The sequence below is a fragment of the Notamacropus eugenii genome, chromosome 3 (genome assembly GCF_028372415.1).
Source record: "Notamacropus eugenii isolate mMacEug1 chromosome 3, mMacEug1.pri_v2, whole genome shotgun sequence".
In the NCBI taxonomy this organism is placed as follows: domain Eukaryota; kingdom Metazoa; phylum Chordata; class Mammalia; order Diprotodontia; family Macropodidae; genus Notamacropus; species Notamacropus eugenii.
The window spans coordinates 214,339,340-214,365,317 of record NC_092874.1 but is presented as its reverse complement, the minus strand read 5'-3'; the positions used below and the strand labels follow the sequence as shown (position 1 = coordinate 214,365,317).

General features: G+C 35.9%; 1 protein-coding gene and 1 pseudogene across 1 annotated transcript in view; one reads left to right on the top strand and one right to left on the bottom strand.

Moving 5' to 3' along the window:
* PKP2 (plakophilin 2) overlaps window positions 1-25,978 on the bottom strand; it is a 117,239-nt gene that overhangs the window by 65,245 nt on the left and 26,016 nt on the right. The window contains exons 2-4 of the mRNA XM_072654339.1: window positions 17,263-17,375; window positions 16,206-16,900; window positions 1,658-1,787 (exon numbers count right to left, since the gene is read on the bottom strand). Of these exons, the coding sequence (XP_072510440.1) occupies window positions 1,658-1,787; window positions 16,206-16,900; window positions 17,263-17,375 (938 nt within the window). The remainder of the gene's footprint in view (window positions 1-1,657; window positions 1,788-16,205; window positions 16,901-17,262; window positions 17,376-25,978) is intronic.
* On the top strand, window positions 1,150-1,511 carry LOC140533934 (small ribosomal subunit protein eS24 pseudogene; annotated as a pseudogene).

Sequence of the window (25,978 nt, the reverse complement as noted above, 5' to 3'; positions counted from 1 at the left end):
ATCAACTACAGAATTATGTGCAAGTATTTATATAAATTAGCTATGTCTACACAGAAGCATTTGGACTTAATAAAATAATTTTGTAGTTTTAAAATGCCATTTCTTGATTTTTTTTAGAAAGTGGTGTAAATTAGGAAGAATATCAAGAAGGTAAGGAAAAGAGAAAAGTCAGAGAATGTCTAGGGATAGAAGCTAATATAACGAATTCTGAGACTTTTGACTTTTTAGAAATAGAAAAGAATAAAGCCAGTTTGAATAGACTGCTGTTGTATAATAGGTTATACATGTAATATGAAGCATATAGCTTAAGGATGAGGATAGATCCTATGCCAAGAGGGTTTTGTGGGGGAAATTTCTTAAAGTTGCATGGCCTCTGGTGGCTTCTCTTCTCTCAGATTTATATTAATAACAGATTTGTTTTTCTTTTGATGTTGGAAATATTAATCTTTTGTTGTTTTCTGATTCATTTTCATAAGCAGTTTGTTAGTTCTGGTTTTGCTTGTGAGCAGAATGTGCTATTGTTGGGAGCTTGAGGAGAGAAGAAAAGGTTTGGAACAATCACTGAAGGGAATGGGACAGAGTCAATTAAAGAATAAAAGTTCTATCATGTAGCAGTGAGGGCTGTTCTGGTTGAGATAAATAATGAGACTATATAGTGGACTCACTCAACCCATATTACAATAGAACTGTTACATCACTTCTAATAATATTCTGCTAGTAATGCTCCCTAAGATCACCTTAGCTTTTTTTTAAGTGCCCATGCCACACAGTGCGATACGAATATAACAATAACATGCAGATATTTTCATTTTTCTTTGATCCTTTGGGATCAGACTTAGAAATAGTATGTTGGGCCAAAGGAATGCACAGCTGTATAGCCCTTTGGGCATAAGAAGTGATTTTCTGAAGTTTGACTATATCCCTCTTGTACAAAGAGAGGGCATTTCAAAACAAAATAAGGACTCTTACAAATTCTTCTCAAAAGGTAGGTCTGTGATAATGCAGAAGAACAAAAGAACACTTGGAATCAATGAACACTCAAATAAATATCTATTTATAATCTTAAAATAAAAATACCTGCCCTTTCCCTCTCTTGCTACTCAAGGAGCCAGCCACCACCATGAATGACTCTGTGACCACTAGAAGTTCATGACAAATAGATTTCTTCAGTGTAAGCAGATGGTTATAGATGTTCTTTATCCTGGAAAGGCCACAGTCCCCAAGTCTGAAATTCGAGAAAAACTGGCCAAGATGTGTAAGACAACTCCAGATGTCATTTTGGTCTTTGGATTCAGAACCCATTTTGGTGGTGGCAAAACAACAGGCCTCGGCATGATTTATGATTCCCTTGACTATGCAAAGAAAAATGAACCAAAGCACAGACTTGCAAGGCATGGCCTGTATGAGAAAACAAGATATCAAGAAAGCAGCGAAAGGAACACAAGAACAGAATGAAGAAAGTCAGGGGTACTGCAAAGGCAAATGTCAGTGCTGGCAAAAGCAAGGAGTAAAAGGCACTATGGATATTGTTATTGGTGAAGATAATTTTTCATCAGATAATAAATAAACTATGTAAAAACTTAAAAACCTATATCTAATTTTCATGCAATGTTTGAACATTGAATCCAATACACATACAATTAAGTTAGTGCCTTACCCTTTTTCGGGCTTCTGATTTCTGGAAACATTCATGCTGGATAAAGGTGGCTGCAGCTTGAATCCTAGATGCTAGTGTGTTATCTGAATCCAGCAGGCTTACTGCATGCTCCAGAGTCATCTCTTCATAGCTACACATGGAAAATATAATAATTTAGAGTTCAGTAAAATACAAGACTTTTTTGGGGGTATATTTTTCATATTTGTTGTAAGTTCACAAATCTACTGAAAGTTTTGTAGAAAGAAAATAGCAGGTAGGTGGGAGAGTAGATAGAGAGGGGAGGCCTGGAATCAAATAGACCTGATTTCAAATCTGACCTCAGCCACTTACTAATAGTGTAACTTTGGGCAAGTCATTTAACATGTTTGCCTCAGTTCCCTCATCTGTAAAATAATAATAGCACCTACCTCTCAGGGTTGTTGTGAGGATCAACTGAGACAATAATTATGAACTGCTTAGTAGAGTGCCTGGCATATAGTAAACACTATATAAATGTTAATTATTATTATTATTAATAAACTTTAGATAATAAACTTTAAGATAAATAAATGTATTTTCAACTTTCAACTTTCAAAAGCCTATATGAACAATTTTTACCTGTTTGCAAAATAAAAAAATGGAAGAGGTCGCAAGGTCAGATACTTGGAACTATAATATCAAGACTCATAATGTCCCCCTAAAACCCAGAAGGTGGCAGACCTCTGCATAGATGTTATATAAATATTATTGTCCTAGGTCAAAGAAATATCACTGGCATATGTAAATATCCTGGACATGGCATGTAAAACACTGTGAAATCCAGAAAAATCGGATTAAGACAAGTCATACCATCATTACAAGAATAAATCACAAATATTAATATGTAACTGCCGAGGAGTAATTATCACATCTTTAAAATAAAAAAGAAAGAAATCCTGATCTGTTACTGTCTGGCTTGTCATCAAAAGCACACTTGGACTCTGTCCTCATAGAACTTTTTTCTTTAATAAATAACTCAATGAATTAGTGAATAAACATGTATTAAATGTTTATCATGTATCAAGCATTGTGCTAATTGCTGGGAATCTGAAAAGAGACAAAAGACAGTCCCTGTCCTCCAGGAGTTCACTATGTAATAGAAGAGGCAAATATGTATAAAGAATAAATGTACAGGATAAATAGGAAGCAATTTACAGAGGGAAGACCCTAGGATTAAGAGAGGTTGGGAAATGCTTCTTGTAGAAGATGGATCTTAGGATTTAGAGTTAGCCAGGGAGAATAGTAGGTGGAGATGCGGAGGGATAGTGAAAGAAAATATACGAATCTGAGAGGTGGACTGTTAGCAATCTGGCACAAAGAGGCATTGAATTTCTCTTTTTCTAGTGTTACATTAAGAGGAACTATAATTTGTCAATTTAGTGTGTCCTTAACAGTTAATCTAGACTCATTTTCAGGCTTCTGATAGAGTTGGGTCTAAGTTATTTCAGACAAAATACTATTCATTTTGTTTCTAAATGCATTTATGAAGGAAGATCGTAGATAGTTTTCTCAACAACTCCAGACTGCTGTGGAATCCTGGCCAAATCACTTCATTTCTCTGGACTTTGGTTTCCTGTGATGCAAAATGAGGGAGTTGGCTCAAATTAGAATCTTTTAAAATTCTACTTGCAGAATCATATTTTCTTATTAGGAATCTTCTCAGTTAGAATGCCCAGCGATATTTAAAAGTGAAGTGTCCAAATTGCCTGAGGCATTTTTTCTTTTTCCCCTCAAAAATCATTGAGGTTGTTGCATTCAAATTATTTGCATCTATTAAAATGTTCTCATTCTAAATAAAAATACTTCAAATTCAGTTTGAAAATGATAGAATTTAAAAGATTTCCCACTAATTAAAGCTAACTTTTAAAATATGTTCAATCTTGGAATGAAAAATTATTAGCTAACAGTCTCATATGCCAAAAATTTTCAGCTTTCCTTTTTTTTTACAAGACATTCTTCTTTTTTTAAAAGTCTCTCATTTTTTCTCAGTTCCACGTAAAAATAATTTTAACATTAACTTTTAATTTTTGAGTTCTAAATTCCCTCCCTTACCCTCCATTAACAAGGGAAGCAATTTAATATAGGTTATACATACATATTGTCATGAGTGACGTTGCAAAAAGAAAATGCAGATTAAAAAACAAAAATCAAAAAAGTGTGCTCTGATCTGCACTTAGACTCCATTGGTGCCTTTTCTGTAAAAAGCAAAAACGTATTTGCTTCCATCCATGGGATAGCACTTAGGATGTCAAACTAGTCTGTAACTGTCTCTGCTCCCCTCCAATCCCCATCACCTCCCTCCAGGAACCCAGTTTTCCCAGAATGTCTGTGGTGGGACTTAACTACATAATAGTGGAAGCAGTGGGTCAGGACACAAGGCCAGTAAACATACTGTTGCTGAGGTAACCCTTCTTGGCAGGTCAAGCATTTGCTATACCAGACTTGCCATGTCATAAGCTTGTTTTTAGGAAGTTCTCAACATCTCTTTCACTTCTGGCTCTGACAGAGAACATCTAGAGCCTCTGCCGGGCTTCTGCATGATTTGATCAGGCTGTAATTTCTAGCTTCCACCCCTTTGGGCACTTTTTCTATTGTCCTATTGTCCATATATTCTATGTCCTGTTCATGGCCTAAGTCTTTTCTTATGATAGAAATCAAATCTGGAAGCAGCTTTAGAAAAGAGCAGTGGGAAGCCAGAGAGTCTTCCACTGAAGGATAATTACTCAGGGACCAACTGGCTTAGGAGCACCCAGCTTCTCCCATTCTTGTTCTTTATATCTGTCCTACATCATTCTTAACTGTAGCCTTGAGGAAAAGAGTCCCCCTTCCTTTCCTTTACAGCTGCAACCTCCTTCCATTCCCATAACACTTTGCTGATGGAGACTTAATCACTGATAGTCTAGGGTTGGCATGGCACTAGAGGATAGGGGGAAGATGTGGACAAGGGCAGAGAAGCTGTGGCATACATGTTGTTTTAGTGGACATTCCTTTCATGAGGGGGGAAGCAATTGATCTGTAAGAATGAATTGATTCATACACCAAAGGCCATTTTGGTATGGGAATCTACCATTTGTTTTTGGCTAATTTATTTGAGGAGCTGGTGATTTTCTCCCCAAATGGTAAAGTTTAACAAATTATGCATTTTGAGGTGAAGTAGGAAAAAAAATACATTTTTCATCATATGTCCTTCAGGACTATCTTGGATCATTGTATTGCTGAGAATAGTTAAATCCTTCACAGTGGATCATCATACAATATTGCTGTTACTGTGAAAATGTTCTCCTGGTTCTGCTCACTTCACTTTGTATCAGTTTATATAAGTCTTCTCAGATTTTTCTGAAACCAATCTGCTTATCATTTCTTATAACACAATAGTATTCCATGACAATCATATACCACAACTTGCTCAACCATTCCCCCGTTGATGGGCATCCCCTCAACTTCCAATTCTTTGCCATCACAAAAAGAGCTACTATAAATATTCTTGTACAAATAGGCCCCTTTTCCTTTTTTTTTTTTGTCTCTTTGGAATAGAGACTTATTGGTCTCTATTTGGAATAGTAGTAGTATTGCTGGGTGAAAGACTATGTACAATTTTATAGCCCTTTGAGGATAGGTTTAAATTGCTCTCCAGAATGATTGGATCCACAAACAGTGCATTAATACCAGAATTTTTCCCCCTCCCCTCCAAAATTTGTAATAGGTATGAGGTGGTACTTCAGAGTTGTTTTGATTTTCATTTCTCTAATCAATAGTGATTTAGAGCAATTTTTTCACATGAATATGGATAGCTTTATGTTCTTCATCTGAAACTGCTTGTCCATATCTTTTGACCATTCATCAATAAAGAAATGACTCATATCCTGAGAAATTTGATTCAGTTTTCTTCATATTTGAGAAAGGAGGTCTTTTTCAGAAAAACTTGCTGTAAATTCTCCCCCCATCCATTTTTCTTTCTTTCTCATCTTATTTGGTTTTGTTTGTGCAAAACCTTTTTAATTTAATGTAATCAAAGTTATCCATTTTACATCTCATTGTGATCCATTTTCCTTATTTGGTTAGAAATTCTTCCCTTATTCTTAGATTTGTGCTTATAATATCACCCTTTATGTCTAAATCATATACCCATTTTGACCTTATCTTGATATACAGCATGAAATGTTGCTGAGATGTAGAAATCTAGTTTCTGCTAAACTGCTTTCCAGTTTTCCTGGCAATTTTTGTCAAACTGTGAGCTCTTGTTCCCATAATCTGACTCTTTGGGTTTCTCAAACACTAGATTACTTTGGTCATTTACCACTATATATTGTATACCTAATCTATTTCACTAATCCACCACTCTATTACTTAGCTAGTACCAAACTGTTTTGATTATTACTACTTAGTAATACGCTTTGAGATCTGGTACAGGTAAGTGCCACACGTTTTCCTTCACATTTATTCCTATTAATTCCCTTGATATTCTTGACCTTTTGTTCTCCCAGGTGAATTTTATTATTATTTTTTCCAGCTCTACAAAATAATTTTTTTGGCAGTTTGGTTGGAGTGGCAGTGAATAAGTAAATTAAGTGAATTGCCATTTTTATCATATTAACTCTATCTACTCATGAACAACTAATATTTTTCTAATTATTTAGATCTGACTTGGTATGAAAAATGTTGTGTAATTATGTTCATATAGTTCTTGGGTTTATTTTGGCAGGTGTTCTCTCAAGTATTTTATATTGTCTGAAGTTATTTTAAATGAAATTTCTTTTTTGCTTGACATTGTTTGTAATATTAGAAATAATGATGATTTGTGTAGTTTTATTTTATATCCTGAAACTTTACTGAAGTTGTTGATTATTTCAGCTGTTTTTGTAGTTGATTCTCTAGGATTCTCTAAGTATATCAACATATCTGCAAAGAGTGATGGTTTTGTTTTCTCACTGCCTATTCTAATTCCTTCAATTTCTTTTTATACTCTTATTACTGTAAATAGCATTTCAAGTATAATATTGAATAAGAGTGGTGATAATCTCACCCTTGCTTCACCTCTGATTTTATTGGGAAGGCTTCTACCTTATTCTCATAACACTAGAATTGTTTCTTTCCAGCTGCTTGCAATATTTTCTCCTTGACCTGGGAACTCTTGGATTTGGCTACAATATTCCTAGGAGTTTCTCTTTTTTAGATCTCTTTCAGGAGGTGATTGGCAGATTCTTTCAATATTATTTTGCCCTCTGGTTCTAGAATATCAGAGAAATTTTCTTCGATAATTTCATGAAAGATGATGTCTAGGTTCTTTTTTGATCATGGTTTTCAGGTAGACCAATAATTTTTAAATTGTCTCTCCTGGATCTATTTTTCAGGCCAGTTATTTTTCCAGTGAGACATTGCACATTATCTTCTATTATTTCATTCTTTTGGTTTTGTTTTGTAATTTCTTGGTTTCTCATAAAGTCATTAGCTTCCATCTGCTCCATTTTCATTTTTAAAGAACTATTTTCTTCAGTGAGCTATTGAACCTCCTTTTCCATTTGGCTAATGCTGCTTTTTAAAGCATTTTTCTCCTCATTGGCTTTTTGGACTTCTTTTGCCAACTGAGTTAGCCTATTTTTAAAGGTGTTATTTTCTTTTAGCAAGCTGTTGACTCACTTTTCATGATTCTCTTGAATTGCTCTCATTTCTCTTCCCAATTTTTCTTCCACCTCTCTTACTTGATTTTCAAAATCCTTTTTGAGCTCTTCCATTGCCTGAGACCATTGCATATTTCTTTTGGAGGTTTTGGATGTAAAAGCCTTGACTTTTATGTCTTCCTCTAATGGTATGCATTGTTATTCCTCATCCAAAAGGATGGAAGAAAATGTCTGTTCACCAAGAAAGTAGCCTTCTACAAAGTTATTTTTTTTCCACTTTTGGGGGCATTTTCCCAGCCAATTATTTGATTTTTGAATCCTTTCTCAAAAGGAGGGTATACTCTGGGACCTGTAAGTTCTCAGTTCCTCCAAGGTGGCACAATCAAGGGAGATGAGTTTACTCCTCTTCTGGCCTGTGCTCTGGTCTGGGAGCAATCACAAGCACTCTTCTGCCCAGGATCTGCAAACAGGATTCTCTGTCCAGAGCCTCCACCAGCTCCACCAGTCAGTGCTTCTCCTCACCCCAGGACCTCCACTCAGGGCTGAGACTCAGATCAGCCTCTCAATTCCCCCAGGGTCTTTAAGCTGAGGGCTTCAAAAATGGATGCTGCTGCTGTAGTGGCTGCTACTGGTGGGTCCAGGTCACATTCCCTTCTCACCCAGGTGAAAGAGTTTTCTGACTGACTTTTGAAGCTGTCTTTGGCATCTGTGGGTTGAGTAATCTGAGAACTGCTGCTGCCAGTGGTGCCCTGAATCATGCTCTGGTCCTGTCCCTGCCCCGCCATGTGGCCCACACTGGACTGTGCTCTGCTTCAAGCCTGGTGTGACAGACCTTTCCCATCAGCTTTCCAGGGTGTCTTGGGCCAGAAATCTCTTTTACTCTGTTGTTCTGTGGCTTCTGTTGCTCTAGAATTTGTTTAGAGTCATTTTTTACAAATATTTTATGGGTTATTGGGGGGGGGGAAGCTTCTACAGGCCTGTCTACCTATTCTGCCATCTTGGCTCTACCCCTGAGGAGAATGCTTTAAAATGCAGAACTGGTGAAATGGAAAAAGAGGTCCAAAAACTCACTGAAGAAAATTCCTTAAAAATTAGAATGGAGCAAATGGAAGCTAATGACTCTATGAGAAATCAAGAAATTATAAAATAAGTCCAAAAGAATTAAAAAATAGAAGACAATGTGAACTATCTCATTAGAAAAACCACTGACCTGGAAAATAGATCCAAGATAAAGAATTTTAAAATTATTGGACTACCTGAAGACCATGATCAAAAAAAGATCTAGATACCATCTTTCAAGAAATTATCAAGGAAAATTGCCATGATATTCTAGAACCAGAGGTAAAAAGTAGAAATTGAGAGAATTCACCAAATAATCTTCTGAAAGAGATCCCAAAATGAAAACTCCCAGGAACATAAGAGCCAAATTCCAGACTTCCTAGGCCAGTTAGAAAATATTGCAATATTCCAGAAAGAAACAATTCAAGTATGGTGGATACCACAGGATAATACAAGATTTAGCACCTTCTGCATTAAGGGATCAGAGAGTTTGGCTTGGAATATGATTTTCCAGAGGTCAAAGGAGCTAAGATTAAAACCAAGAATCATCTATCCAGCAAAACAGAGTGTAATCAACGAGGGGAAAAATTAATATTCAATGATGTAGAGGAATTCAATACATTCATGAGAAACCAGAGCTAAACAGAAAAATTGACTTTCAAATACAAGACTCAAGAGAAGTATGAAAAGATAAACAGCAAAGAGAAATCATAAGGGACTTATTAAAGTTGAACTGTTTACATTCCTACATGGAAAGATGATATTTGTAACTCATGAGACCTTTCTCATTTATTTGGGTAGTTGGAGGGAATATTTATTGACAGGGGCCACAGGGTGAGTGGAATATGAAGGAATGATATATAGAAAATAAAATAAAGGAATGAGAGAAGAATGCACTGGGAGAAGGAGAAAGGAAGGGGTAGAATGGGGTAAATTATCTCAAGTAAAAGAGGCAAGAAAAAGCTTTTACAATGGAGGGGAAGAGAGGTAAGGTAAGAGAGAATGAGTGAACTTTACTTTCACCAGAATTGGCTTAAGGAGGGAAAAACATACACACTCAATTAGGTATGAAAATCTAGCTTACCCTACAGAAAGAGGAAAAAAGTGGGGGCAGGTAATAGAAAGGAGAGCAGATTGGGGGAGAGGGTAATCAGAAGCAAACATTTTTGAGGAGGAACAAGGTCAAAGGAGAGAATAGAATAAACGTGGGGCAGGGGGTGTTATGAGACAGGATGAAAGGAAATATAGTTATTTCACAACATGACTATTATGGACTATTATGCATGACTACCCATGTATAATCTGTATCAAATTGCTTGCCCTCTCAATGAGGGTGAGTGGGGAGGGAGGAAGGGAGAGATTTGGAAGTCAAAGTTTTAAGAATCATATGTTAAAATTTTTTTGTACATGCAACTGGGAAATAAGATACACAGGCAATTGAGTATAGAAATCTAGCATACCCTACAGGAAAACAGAAGGGAAAGGATATTAGAGAAGGGGGTGGGTATGATAGAAAAGAGGGCAGACTGGGGAAAGGCGTAATCAGAATGCATGACATCATGAGGAGGGGAAAGATAGGGAGAAAACTTGCATCTTAAAACCGTGTGGAACTGAATGTTGAAAACTAAAATGAATAAACTAGAAAAAAAATCAATAAATCTGATAAATAATTGGTTAATTTGATTTTTAAAAAGAAAAAAAACCTAAATTACCAGTATCAAAAATAAATAGAATGAATTCAACACCAACAAAGAAGTTAAAGCAATAATTAGAAGCTATTTTGCCCAACTGTATGCTAATAAATCTGACGTTCTAAGTGAAATGTGTTAATATTTACAAAAATACATACTGCCCAGGTTAACAGGAGAGGAAACAGAATACTTAAATAACTCTATCTTAGGAAAAGAAATTGAACAAGACATCAATTGACACTCTATGAAAAAATTTCCCGGGTTAGATGAATTTGCAAGTGAATTCTAACAGATTTATAAAGAACAATTAATTCCAACACTATATAAGCTATTTGGGAAAAATATTCAAACAAGGCATCATGCCAAAATTCTTTTATGACACAGATATGGTGCTGATACCTAAACCAGGAAGATCTAAAACAGAGAAAGAAAACTATTCATCAATTTCCCTAATGAATACTGATGCAAAATTTTTAAATAAAATACTAGCAAGGAGAATACAATTACACAGGGATCACACACTATGATCAGGTGGAATTTATACCAGGAATGCAGGGCTGGCTCAATATTAGGAAAACTGTCAGCATAATTGACTATATCAATAAAAAAACCAATTGAAATCATATTTTATCTCAATAGATATAGAAAAAACTTGACAAAATTCGGAACCCATTCCTACTGAAAATACTAGAGAGCATAGGAATAAAAGGAGGGTTCCTTAAAATGATAAGCAATTTCTAAAACCATCAGCAAGAATTATCTGTAATGGGGATAAATTAGAAGTCTTCCCAGTACAATCAGAATTGAAGCAAGGATTTCCATTATCACCACTATTATTCAATATTGTGCTAGAAATTTTATCTATAGCAATAATAGCAGAAAAATAAATTGAAGGAATTAAAATAGCCAATGAGGAAACCAAACTATCATTCCTTGAAGATGATATAATGGTATACTTAAAGAATTTTAGAGAATCAACTAAAAAAATGATTGAAATAATTAATAACTTTAAGTGAAGTTGCAGGATATAAAATAAACCCATGTAGATGATCATCAGCACTTTTTTATATGACCAACAAAGTCCAGCAGCAAGAGATAGAAAGAAAAATTCCATTTAAAGCAACTGTAGACAATATAAAATAATTGAGAGTTGGGAATCTACCTGCCAAGACAAACCCAGGAATCACAAAAACACAATTAAAAACATTTTTGACACAAAGTTGATCTGAACAACTGGAGAAATATCAATTGCTGATGGTTACCTAAATTCATTTACTTCTTCAGTGCCATATTAATTAAACTATCAATAAATTATTTTATACAACTAGAAAAAATAACAAAATTCATCAGAATAAACAAAAGGTCAATAATATCAAGGGAGTTAATTAAAATAAAGTGAAGGAAGGTGGCCTAGCTGTACCCGATCTCAAACTGTATTAATAAAGCAGTAATCATCAAAACTATCTTTTACTCACTAAGAAACAGAGTGGTATATTAGTGGAATAGTTTAGGTACACAGACTTATTAACAAATGACCATATTAATCTAGTGTTTGATAAACCCCAAACCCCAGCTTTGGGAACAAGAACTTGAGGAAAACTGGAAAACAGTATGGCAGAAACTTGGTACAGATCAGTATCTCATACCATCAACCAAGATAAGATCACAATGGGTATATGATTTAAACATAAAAGGTGATACCATATACAAAATAGGAGAGCAAAGAATAGTTTGCCTGTCAGATATATGGAGAAGAGAAGAATTTAGGACCAAACAAGAGAGAGAGAACACTAAGAGATATAAAATGGGCAATTTTGATGATATTAAATTCAAAAGATTTTGCATAAACAAAACCTATGCAACCAAGATTAGAAGGAAAGCAGAAACTTGGGAAACAATTTTATAGCAAAGATCTCTGATAAAGGTCTAATTTCTCAAACAGACAGGGAACTGAGCCAAATTTTTAAGAATATGTCATCCCCTAGTTGACATATGGTCAAAGGATATGAACATGCAGTTTTCAGAAATTAAAGATATCTATAATCATATGAAAAAATGCTCTAGATCACTATGGATTATAGAAATACAAATTAAAACAATTCTGAGGTATCACCGCATATTTAATTGGCTAATATGATAGAAAAGGAAAATAATAAATGTTGGAGGGAATATGGGAAAATTGGAAATCTTATGTATTGTTGATGAAGCTGTGAACTTATCTAAGCATTCAGAAGAGCAGTTCGGAACTATGCCCAAAGGGCAATCATACCCTTTGATCTAGCAATACCAGTACAAGGTCTGTATCTGAAAGAGGTTTTTTAAAAAAGGGTAAGAACCTATTTGTACAAAAATATTTATACCAGCTCTTTTTGTAGTGACAACGAATTGGAAATTGAGGGGTTGCCCTTCAATTAGGGAATGGATAAACAAGCTGTTCATGATTAAAATGTAATAAATGATGAGCAGGAAGACTTCAAAAAACCATGGAAAGACTTATAAGAGCTGATGCAAAATAAAGTGAGCAGAATCAGGAGGGCATTGTACATGGTAACAGCAATACTGTATGATATCAACAACTATACATGACTTAGTCATTCTTAGCAATACAACGATCCAAGACAATTACAAAGCATTCATGATGAAAAATGTTATTCACTTCCAGAGTAAGAACTGATGGAGTCTGAATGCAGATTGAAGTATAGTTTTTCACTTTCTATATTTTTATGTTTTTTTCTTGTATCTGTATCTTTCACAACATGACTAATATGGTAATATATTCTGCATATTAAACATATGCAACCTATATGAAACTGTTTATTATCTCAGAGAATGTCCTCCCTTTCAGAGAGGATAAGGGAGAGAAAGACAAAATTTGGAACTCAAAATAAAAAAAAAATATTAAAAATTGTCTTTACATGTAAGTGGGGGAAAATTTTTTTTTTAAAAAAGATCACATAGTCCATTCTCATAAGCATTAGTACAAGGGCAGAGAGATCAGTAGGTCATAGAAAAGCAAAGACTATCCATAACTAAACTAATTTATGATTTGCAAATGTGCAAAATGAACATGTAGCCACGTGATGTTAACGTTTTCCATTGCAATGTGTACTTTGCACATGTTCAATATGCTCCTCTTCTATTGCTTTTTTTCTCTCATTTATGTTTATTTGAGTAGTATTAGAATCATGAATTTAATGTACAGCTTGTTCAATAACAATAAAAATAACTAGCATTTATATAGCACCTACTATGTTCCAGGCATTATGCTAAGTGCTTTACAAATATTATCTCACATAGTTCTCCCTACAACCCTGTGGAGTAGGTATTATTTTTATTTCCATTTTACAATGAGGAAACTGAGGCAAACAGAGGTTAAGTGGCTTGCCCAAGGTCACACAGTTAGTGTCTTAAGGTCTCTTTTGAACTTTTTTCCAACTGGAGTCTTCCTGACTCTAGATCCAGTGTACTATCTACTACACAACCTAGTTACCACTGTGAAGTATGGATACATAATCTGAACATTCTGCAAAGTTAGCAATGTTATCATCACTTTGACTTTGTTGTTATGAGAGTTAGTTTTTATTATATGGATATGCAGCTACTGCTGAGACACAAGCATATAATATATCTTGCAAGTATATTAGAGCCATAGTCATCAAAGCAAGGAATGTTCTGAATTGTACTGGGTCTATTGCATGTATTATTGATATTTATTTTCTCTTAAGGGCATCCATTATTGAGAGAAATTACTATTTTGCTATTATATTAACAACCAAGAAGCTTTTTCTCCTTTTTTTTCCTCCCTGTAGAGAGTCAGTCAGTCAGTCTCTCAAGATGTGGCTGATTGATGAGCTGTCCCTAAACCTCAGGAAACATTCCTCAATCTTGGGCAGCATTTCACCCAACTAGGATGGGGGAATGTAAGTAGACTGGATGAGTTCTTAACCCAAGGAAAACACCCCTGTCTTTCTACCTCTCCATTAGAATTTAGATGACCCAGCTCATGAAGGAGAAAAGCAACCAGAGTTGTCTAGATGTAAATGGATTCCTCTGTCCAGATTGCTAGAATTGGTGGGGTCGCATGATCAAGTCACATTCTCAGCAGGAGGAGCTGAAGACTTCTAGTCACTTCCTCATTAAATATTTGCCCATCAAGGTTGATTTTTATTTGTCATAGCATCCCCTTTCACAAAGGCATTTAAAGCACTCAATATCTCCATTGGGTTCTTTGGTTATTGAGAGAAATTACTGACCATCAATTTACTTATTGTTAGCTGGCCTAACTAATAAATTGATTATGCAGAAAGTCTGCCTCTCTGTTTTTCCATTTGTGACATTATCATTTTAGGCAGATATCTCCTACATCTATAAACCTAGCCCTAGTCTCTTTGCTGAGCTCCAGTCTTAAATTACCAATTGCCTACAGGATGCTTTGAACAACTGTCCCATAGGCATTTCAAACATGCCAAAAACAGAACTCAAATGACTTTCTCTTCAAACCCATCTCTCATCCAAGAAGCCCTATTTTCATTGAGACCATCACCATTATTCAGTCTCTAACCCTCATAGTAATCCCTGACTCTTCACTTAACATATCACTTCCCACCTCAAAGGCCTCATTGTACATTCATTGAAACAAATACAAAGTATTTAGCCTGGCATTGAAGGCCAATCTCTCTTTCTGTAAGGTCCTGTTTCATGGTACTCATTGTCTACTTTATGCTCCAAATAAATTGAAATACTAGCTGTTGTTCCACAATCTCATCCAGCATTGTTCTGCTTGCATTCATGAATACAACTACCATCCTATTTTATGTTGCCTTCCTCACATCCCACAATCAACTAATAAAACTCTCCTTTTACAAGAACTATTTAAGGGAGTACTTCCTTTAAGATGCCTTCCCTGATCTCCCCAGGTATAACTGTTTACACTCTCCTTGAATGCTTCAGGCCATTCTGACTTCTACAGCAGCAATTTTGTTCAGTGAATAGACTGCTGAGCCTAAAGATAAGAAGACATAAATTCAATGCAGTCTCAGACACTTACTAGTTGTGTGACCCTGAGTGAGTCACCTAATCTGTCTGCCTCAGTTTCCTAAATTGTAAAATGAGAGTAATAATAGCACCTACATCCCAATCTTGTTGTAAAAATCAAATGAGGTGTATTTGTAAAGTACTTAACATAGTGCCTAACACATAATGGGAGTTAAATAAATACTTCTCCTTCCCCCTTTCCTTTGAACTTATTAATTTTCCAACTTCTATTACAGCTACTTGGGCACAAAGCTCATCCCTGTCTCTTCCTGAACCTCAACTATACTATAAATTCTTAAAAGGTCAAAACTTTTAAAAAGTTTTTTAATCTTGGTATTCCCGGGACTTGGCACATAATAGGCATTTAATACATGTTGAATTGAATGTTATTGTTCATAAAAAAATAGCACTGATTGTAGAAAATACTGATACACTATCTTAATTGATAATTTAAAAAAAACTGGTTAAACTCAGAATAGCTAGTTTTCAAATCTAAAAGAATCATAGAAACAGGAAAGACATGATTGGCAAGGAATAGCAAAGAAGACTCACTAGCAGCTGATTCTAGGATCAAAATGTATTAGTCATTCAAAAACAAAGACCAATATATATAATTTACTATCCCTTTGTTTTCAATTTCTTTATTATATGTGGAGCTCCCTCACTCTAAATTTGTTTACATTAAAAAGAAATGCTTCTTTCTCTTCTTCCAAAAATAAAGGTCAAAAAAAGTCATAAAATAATGCATATCATGGGCTACTATGAAATTCACTTTTTAATTTATTTTTATAACTTACCCTCCTCTCAGACCTGATCATAGTCCTATACAGTGAAACATACTGCTTCACACATTTAATTTGGACAAAATTCCCTGAATGTCATATAAAATGCTCAAGCTCCAGTAGCTTGAAAAGCAGAAACATGAAAGGGTACCTTGGCTTTTTTCCCAAGGTAACATAATAAACTTACTTGCCAGTTAGCCAAATGGCTGAATGTGCATTATTTTAATTGCTTATCTCTGGAAGGCTTTCTTTCTAGATTGAGAAATGCCAGCTCACATGTTAATAGGTTCAGGAACAGAATGTGCTAGTACTGATCATAAATGACAGATTCAAGAGGCATACTTACCCAACTTGGGAATCGCTCAAAGCAGTTCTTTCAGTTAATAAATTTCCACCTCCTGCTGTTGCTGCCTGGCCAATTGTCATATGTGTTTGTTTCCCGCTGGTTCCTACACTGACACTAGGCAGAACATCTCTCTGAGTGCTGCGGAAAGAACTCTGATGCCAGGTGGAATGAGAAGATTGCTTATTTTGGAAACTTTGTTGTATATTCACCAGTGGTCTGACTTGTCCTGAAGTGAGTCCTGAAGTCAAGTAGTTCTCTTTCTCCAAGAGGTTCCCCATACTTCGGCTGGTTCTTGGCCTGGGGTATGTGAGTACTGCTGGACTGGCAGGGAAGCTATCAAAAACTGTGTCACTAACAGATCCATACTGGTATTGCCTATGGTAAGTATCATAATGACGTTGCCTGCTCATAGTACCTCGACGGTTTAATTCAACAATTTCTGAATGAGCGTATCTTGGTGGCATGAGGACAGTGGACCTCCTGCTCTCATGAGGCCTCAAATTGTGTCCTACCTGGTTTTTCTGGATATAATAGTAGTCACTATGTGCATAATTAGCTCTCTCAGGACTACTCCCAGGAGAAATCTCCAGTCTCTTCAGAGGCTGCCTTTGAGACCTTTCATCCATTGACTTTTGTGAATTATATCGTGTTCTTTCTCTTTCTAAGTGATTCTCATAAGTAGCTGTTGTGCCTGCCTGAAAAGAAAAGACAAATTTTTTTAAAGCATGCATCAGATTTTGTTTAAGGTTATTAAATAAGCAATAAATAAATGAAAAATACATGAAATAAATGAAAAACCAAAATATCTGAAAGGGTTATGAGTACCTTCCTAGGCAAAGACTGTCAACAGAGATTCTAGTCATTGTACGAGGCTGCATGAACTATTTGCAGCTTCCAATTTTCCCCACTGCCCACACAAAATTAATTTTCCCATAATTCAACCATGAACTCGTTGTACCTAGGAAAGCAGAACAGGGGGGAAAAAATCTAAGAAAGCCCATAAAGCTCCAAACTGATAATCTGTTAAATATGGAGTTCTGTCCTGTGAAATTCTCACCTTTAAAATGTCATATATTTTGGTAACAGGGGAATACCCTTGGCAGAGATGGTTTTCAACTAAGTTCAGGTTGTAGACATATTCTGGAACACTTCTGGTTCGAGGCAGGCTTCCTAGAGTCAAAAACAAATCAAAGTAATTTAGACTATTACCAGATTAATACCTGTTAGTTCCATAAGAGCCCTGGGATAGGTTGAAGGAATGTAATCAAGGTCAGTAATATGTAAATAAATTTGGAATAGAGAATCCTGATGCTAGTTATCTCCAGACCCATCCTTAATCCCATCTTGGTTCCAGGCTCTCTCCCACCCCCAGTCACCCCAGACTACTGGCCACTCCTATCAAGATCTTCCGTAGATCCCTCTTCCAATCACCTAAGACTATTTGGTCAACCATAGATCCCTCCCACAGTTTTTCTGTATGTAAGATCCACCTTGGCCTCCATGAAGGTATTCAGATGCAATCTGACCCCCTTACACAAACATCACAAATACTCAAATTTCTTAAGAACCTAGCCAATGCAGAGATTCCTTGAGTCTGGCCAATATAGTGGATTTTTAATAAACTTTGTTTTTCTTTGGCTGAAAGAAGGCTTGGGTTGAATTCATTTGGGCAGACCCCCATACCATTATTTTGGGTAATATATATATATATATTACCATATACCTAAACCTCAATAACTATGTTTGATCCCCACTATGTTGGTCAATATTTGGAAAAGTGATTAAAAGAGGAATAGACAAATCTCTGATTTCCCAAGAGCACACCAGTAATTATGCCACACACACATATGACATCAGACCAAGGGAGTGACAAATCCAGTACTATCAGAAGTCTACCTTTGCTGTGATGTGAATAACTCAAACACATTACACACCCTAAATTGTTTGAACTGAAATGGTAAAGATTTCATAGGTCTGAACTAAAAAGAAAAGAAAGTCAAGGTATCAGAAAAAAAATATAGCAGAAAAAAATGAAAAGTTGAAATTCATGTTAAAAATATACTAATATATTACTCATATCTTCTTTGTTAGGAGTACAATTCACATTCAGAAGTTTTTGTAAAAAAAAAAAAAGTTATGATTTGATGACCTAAAAGTTATCTTAAAAAATTGGAGAGGTTTGATGCTTTTTTGTTAAAACTAAATTGGTTGTTGGAAATACAACAAAACAAAAAACATTTTATTTCTTATATGAAAGCTATGTGTCTTTCTACCAAGATTTGCAGAAAAACCACTCACAATATGAACTACATCAACATTTAGGCTGGTAAACTTGTTAAATTTCTCACATTTTAAAAAGTCTGAGTCTTACCTCGTCCCACCCCCCCTCCATTTTCTTTCTTCTCACACTTAACTCCCTATAGTCCCCCAACCTCCTCATCCAAAGTCAAATCTAATGGCTTTTTCTCAGTCCTCATCTTTCTTGACCTCTACAGCTGTTGGAACTGTCTTCTCTTGATACTTTCTCTTCTCAGTTTTTATGACACTACTCTTTCCTGATTTTCTTCTTACATATCTGACCACTCTTTTTCAGTCTCCTTTGTTGACTGGATCTTCACCAGGCTATGTTTGCTAACCTTAGGTATTCCCCAGAGCTCTGACCTGGGACTTCTCTTCCTCAGTTATTCCACTGGGCGAGCTCATCAGCTTCTATGAATTGAATTATAATCTTTATGCTGATTTGGAACTCTATTTAACCAGTCTTAACCTCTCTGCTGAAGTCCAGTCTTGCATGTCCAACTGCTTATTGACCATCTGGATATAGATATCTAGTAAACATCTTCAACTGATATGCCCAAAATTGAACTCATTTTTTTTCTCCCGAATACTCACCCTTCTTCCTAAATTACTACTATTGAGGATACCACCTTCCCCCCGTCCCTGCAGGCTTGAAATGTAGGTGTCATCCTTATCCTCACTAATCTTATTGTTTCTACTTTGCTAATATCTTTCACATGTGCCCCATTCCCTTCTCTGACCCTGTGACCATCCTGGTGCAAGTCCTTATTACCTCACATCTGGACTACTCAAATAGTTTGCTGATTGTTCTCCTTACCTCAATAGTCTTTCCACTTTGTCTATCTTCCACTTAGCTGTCAGTGCGATCTCCCTAAAGCACAAGACTAACAATGTCAAACCCCTATCTAACAAACTCCAGTTGCTCCCAGATCAAATATAAAATCCCTCATGTGGCATTTAAAGCCTTTCATAACCTGCTCCTTAACTTTCTAGTCTTCTTACACCTTACACCCCACCCAATCACCATATACTTTATGACACTAGCATCCATGCTTTTCTTCAAACAAGTTATTCCATCTCTTGATTCCAGATATTTTCAATGGTTGATACCATGTGTGGAATTTTCTCTATTCTCCAATACTTTCAAGAGGTTTTTTAAATAGAAATGGGTGTTGAAATTTATCAAAAGCGTTTTCCACATCTATTGATATAACCATATGACTTTTAAAACCTTTTATTATTTATATAATCAATTATATTAATAGTTTTCCTTATATTAAACCATTCCCTACACTCTTGATATAAATCCCAGTTGATCATAATGTATAATCTTTGTATTATGTTGTTGTAATCTTTTAGCTAGTATTTAATTTGGGATTTTTGCATTCATATTCATTAGTGAAATTGATCTGTAATCTACTTCTTCTTCTGCTAATCTAGGCAATTTATATTTTTGCAAGTATTCTTTTTCACTTAAATTGTTAAATGTATTGGCAAGTAATTACTAAATAAATAACTCCTTATAATTGCTTTAATTTCATCTTTGTAAGTAGTAAGAAGACTGGAAAAGTAAGAGGGAGCTTTTTCAGATTTCACAAATCTGGTCTCCCTCACTAGATGTTAAGTCCATTAAGGAAAGGATCTCTATCTTATATTGCCTAATAATCCCTTTAGCCCTAACGTAGTGCTTTGGTAGATGATTAATATTTGGTGATAAATCTTCTCTCTGTGGACATTGAAAATGTAACTCTATCCTAAAAAAAGTAATTCTATTTATAAATGCTCAGTTTATAATCAACTTTGTAGGAACACAATTATAAAGGTTTATATAAAAATATATAATATGTATATAAACCATAATGAATGAGCTACATCTTTATTGTTGTGAAGTCATTTTCAGTTGCGTCAGACTTTTAATGACCCCATTTGGGGATTTTATGGCAAAAATTCTATTGTGGTTTGCCATTTCCTTCTCCAGCTCATTTTACAGATGAAGAAACTGAGGAAACAGGGTAAAATGATTTGCCCTGGGTCACAAAGCCGGTAGGTGTTTAAGGTCAGATTTGTATTCACAAGATGAGTCTTCCTTACTCCAGGTTCAGCACTCTATCTAAAGTTGCATTAGGAAAAATGGCAATGTGATGGGAATTCCTGCTAAGAGGTAAGTACAAACCCTGAAGTTCCTACCAAACCAAATATTCATTTAAAAAAAAATTCAGCTAGAAACTACATTAAGAAACTTTCCACAACTGCACAAAAAACTTAGCTGAGAGTTTTTGCAAGCAAAACCAGCACTAGTACAGGTAGTCCTCAACTATGACCAGATATATGGTCGAGGTTATACAGGTTATATGCTTGTAACCTACAAGATTCTGTGTCCAGAATCAAGAAGCAAGAGAGGAGGGCTTCCCTGAAAAGACTTGAGGGTAATCAGGAAGCCCTAGCGAGCAGCAGCAGGAGGTGCAGTGCCATGCAGAGATCAGAGTGGGACATAGCCCAGGGCTTTCAGTTCCCTAACATTCTGGCCTCAGAAATGAGAGAGAGTTCTGAAGATATAGCACTCTGGACCTGAAAGGTGTGGTTTGAAAGTGTAACTGTGAGAGGTGAAGATCAGTGCAGTACCCAGGAGAATAAGCACAGACCAAATAGGGCTGAACACCTCACTCAAAAGAGTTGATTCAGGAACTATAGCTGGAGAGATGAGATAGTCAAAGAAAACATCAACCAGTGTCAAAATTGTTGCATTAAAGCTACAAGCAAAGACTAAAAGAAAAAAAGGTATTTTCCTCAAGGCCTGCATGGACACCTAGAAGAAATAAAGCTCTTGAGGAAAGAAATGAAAGGAAAAAAGAGTAGTTTAGAAGAGGAAGTGGTATATCTCACCTAAGAAATGGAATCCCTTAAAACTTAAATAGCCAGAACAAAAATCAATGACTCCATAAGATAGCAACAAATGTTGGGAAAAAAATCAAAAGACTAAAAAATAGAAAGTATACGGTATCTTATAAAAATAATACTTGATCTGGAAAACAGTTCAACATGAGATAAGTCAAAAATCATGACTCTTTTAGAACCATGATTAAAAAAGAAAAAACCTCAACAGTCATAAGATATCATAAATGAAAACTGTCAGAACCAAAAGCCAAAGCAATCAAAAATTAATTAATTAGTTAATTTTCTTAAAAAGGGATTCAAAATTGCCTCCTGAAATGTTTCAGGAATGTCATTGCCAAAATCCAGAGGTCCCATGTCAAAGAAAAAATTTGTTGTCCAGTGTTTTCAGTCACGTCGACTCTTTCTGACCCTATTTGGAGTGTTCTTGGCAAAGATACTAGAATGGTCTGTCAATTCCTTCTCCAGATCATTTTACAGATGAGGAAATTGAGACATATAGAGTTAAGTGACTTTCCCAGGGTCACACAACTAGTAAATGTCTGAGGCTAGATTTGTATTCAAGTTTTCAGGCCTGGCACTTTATCCACTGTGCCACCTAGCTAAAAAAAAAAAAAAAGTGCTACATATAAAAATACTAGAAAAGTCTTTAGGTATCAAAGAATTACATTCAGGATGACAGAAGACATAGCAGCTTCTACCTACCATATCTACTTTCATCTTTTCCAGGTTCCTTCCTCTCTGGACTTTCTCTATAATCCCACACTCTTCAACCCTACAGTTCCTACCTCTGATGGGCTATTTTCTCCCAGAAACTCCATTTTACAGAAAATTCCCAGGCCAACCTAGTCTTCATTGCTCTCCAAGTTCTTCTACTGACTCTTGGACTTTCTCTACTATGTTTTTTCCCCTTACAGCTTCCCTTCTCACTTTATAGCTTGCTTTTATGTATTGAATTTCTCCACTAGAGTGTAATCTCCTTCAGGGTAGGGACTTTCTGCAAATATTTGTTTTCCTAGTATTTGGTATACAGCCTGACACATAGTAATAAAATGCTTAACAATATTTAATGCTTATCGACTTGATTAAAAAATAAGAGGAGATCTTGAAATACAATACTCCAAAAAGGCAAAAAGAAATGATGTTTATGACCAAGAATAACATACCCTGGAAAGTTGAGTATAATACTACAAGAGAAAAATGAACCTTTAGTGGATCAAGGACTTTCAATGATTTTTATAAAAAGACAAACATCAGTCCAGATAAGCCTAGAAAGTTAAATTTATTTGAAGTACTGACTGGAAGGACTTATATCATAATGAGCTACTGGAAGGAGTGGAAGGACTTACATCATGATGCTACTATTGTATTAGAGGTAGAAGGAACAAACATCTCTTCAACACCTTAATGTGTTCAAAAGTTACTGAGGGGGTAAAATATGAAAAATACAAGTCCCATGGGTGGATTTGTCTTTAGAAAGGAGGAAGAAAGGGTGAAATTTGCTACTTCTAATAACTGGAATACTTGAGAAGAAGACTATACAGGGCATTCCAAAAGGTTTTTTGTTTTGTAGTTTTAAGCTATTAAAGCTTGGACATACCAAATGAACATGGAGAAAGGGGTGAAAAAGTGGTTATCATGTGAAACTTACTCTTATTGGAAGAGGATAAAAGAGGGTTAAATATATCCTTACCCACAAAGAGTTTAGTGTAGAAAAATATCAAACTCAATAGCTGAAAAGGGATGGAGATTAAGAGGGATGATAACTCCAGAGAGGAAAGTCACAAGCAAAACAAACTTCTTGATCCTGAAGGACAGATCTAGAATCTGAGGGCATGCTTTAGATTGCCTCAGGCAAATGGGAAATGTTGAATAAATTGTGGGATATGAATATAATTCAATTTTTTTGTTATCTAAGAAATGATAAAGAGATGATTTCAGAGAATCCTGGATGGTTTGGGCACAGGGTTAAATCAGTAGAATCAAAAGAATAATTTATACAAGGAAACCAACATTGTAAAGAAAAGTTTTGAAAGGCTTAAGAATTCTGAGAAAAGCATTAACCAGTCCCATCTCTGGAAGATATATGATGGGGCATGTTACCCTTGTTGTTCATAATCCAAGAGAACCAAAATGACATCATGATGTCAGGATCACACATGTCTGGCTGTGACTGATCAAACCAAGATGAACTTAGTAGGCTCTACCTCAGGTTGGACACAAATAGTCCACATGAACATCTGGGAAGGAAATGTCTCTAAATTTGTGCATCTCACATGTCTTTTAAGCTACTGTAATTTTGCTTTGTTCATAGAGCACAGTGCCTTCTTTGATGTGGGCATGCCATGCTGGGTGGTCCTGTGCCAGTATCTTCTATGTTTGAATCCATACCAAAGTTCTTTGGTGAAACCTTGAGAATGTCATTGTATCACTTCATTTGACCTCCATGCAAGTGCTTGCCTTGTGTGAGTTCTCAGTAAAATAGTCTAGGCAAATATACATTGGGCATTTAAACAATGTCACCAGCCCTTTGGGGTTGCACTCTCTTCATTAGAGTTCGAATGCTGGCATTTCAGCTCAAGAAAAAACCTCAGTGCCCAGTACCTTATCTTGCCAAGTGATCTTCAGAATCTTCCTAAGACAACTCAAATGGAAACAGTTCAATTTTCTGCCTTGGTGCTGATGGAGAGTCCAGGTTTTTCAGGCATACAACACTGAGGTCAGTACAATGGCTCTGTAAATCTTGGTAGGTAGCCTAATACCTTTTCTCTCCCACACTTTCTTTTGGAGTTCCTAAACACTGAGTTAGCTCTGGCAATGCATACATCAACCTCATCATCTATATGTTCATCCCTGAAAAGTATATTGCCAAGGTAAGTAAACTAATTCACAGTACTCAAAATTTGTCCATTTCCTGTAACTGATGGTTCCGTACTGCTGAAAACATCATGCTAAAAAGCATGGGAACAAAGACATAGCTTTGCTTTCACTCCACTGTTGACTAGGAAAGTGCAAGAGCATTGTCTGTTACCATGAATCTGTGCAAGCATTCCATCGTGAAACTGACATACAATACTGATGAACTCCTCTGGGCAACCAAATTTTGTCATGATTTCCCACAAGTCCTCAGGACTGATGATACCAAAGACCATATTGATGAATGTTGTGTACAAACCTTGGTTTTGCTCCCAGCATTTCTCCTTAAGTTGCGAGGCAATAAACACTATTCACAGGTCCTTTCTGAAGCCTGAGAGAAATTATTATTTCTCTCATATTAATAACCAATTAATATGGGGGGGGGGGGAAATGCAGGTTTTTTTCCCTTTCTATTTCCTTATTCAAAGCCCAGTCTCTTAAGGACATTTCTGACCTTGTTCAAAAATTTACTCCACCTAGGCCATCTGATCTAAGTTCATTGATTGGGTAGAGAATAAATCCTTTCAACAGCACTTTGTAAAGAAGCACTGAAGGGGCCCCAAGTGGAAAAAATTTAAGCCCTGAAGACTGGCCAAAGGAAAGAATGATCTGGCTTGAGATGAGTGTCTCTTTGTCCATGAGTGACATGATCAGAGGGTCCTTCATTAGACAGGGCCACCACTCATTATAAAATTATCTCATTAATTGTTAACCAATCAGAAAAGATTTCTACCCATCAGGACTGCCTAAGGATCAAGTGGCCTCCATGATTCATCTTTGGTTTACAAGAGAAAGACAAATCACCATCATTTTATTGTCTGTTAGCTATAATTAATAAAATTTATTATTAATTACCCAGAAATTATGTCCCTTAGACTTTTCATATGTCAAAAGACACACTGACTCTCAGGTAGATAACCATCTTCCAGGTGCAAGATCAGGCTATTAAGAAGGACTCTGCCAAGAATCTTGCTGGCGCTGACTTAGAGAGAGATTCTCCCTCCCAGTCTCCTTCCCTTAATTGTCACAGGTTCACCTATTTCCTTTTTCTTTACAAAGATAGACAATGGAAACACCCTTGAACTCCTGGGGGATTACCTCCTCTTGCCTTATAACCCAGAATATTTCAGTCAGCTTTTATATGAGCAGGGAACCTCCTGCCTTGTAAATCTTTTCTAGAATAGAATTAGCACCAAGTAACTTGCCACAAAAGAGGAGTCTAATAGCATTTAAAACTTCATCAATTTGGAAGTTCAGTTAGAATGAAATTTACTTCAACCTGAGGTATATGGTCAATAGTTTCAGCACTGGTTGATGAAAAGTCTGTCGAGAACATTAAGGGAGTGTTCTGCCCACCTCTCCAGGATCATGTCATTATCACTACTCAGTTGTACTCCATCAGTGCTGAAAAGTTGAGATTCACCATAGGTCTTTGGCCCATTTAGCCTTCAGGGCATCAAAAAAGCACTTTAGATTGTTAAGTATTTGCTAAGTCTCTAAAATTCCCTTACATTTTACTTTTGATAGTTAACTGTTACCTTCTTAGTAAGTAATTTTTCTTTGATCTCATCAGGATTCATCAAAGTGGGAGCATACACAATGATGGTGGTATGGCATTTTCCTGCAAGGGGCAATTGCATTGTCACAAGTATATCCTTCACTCCTTT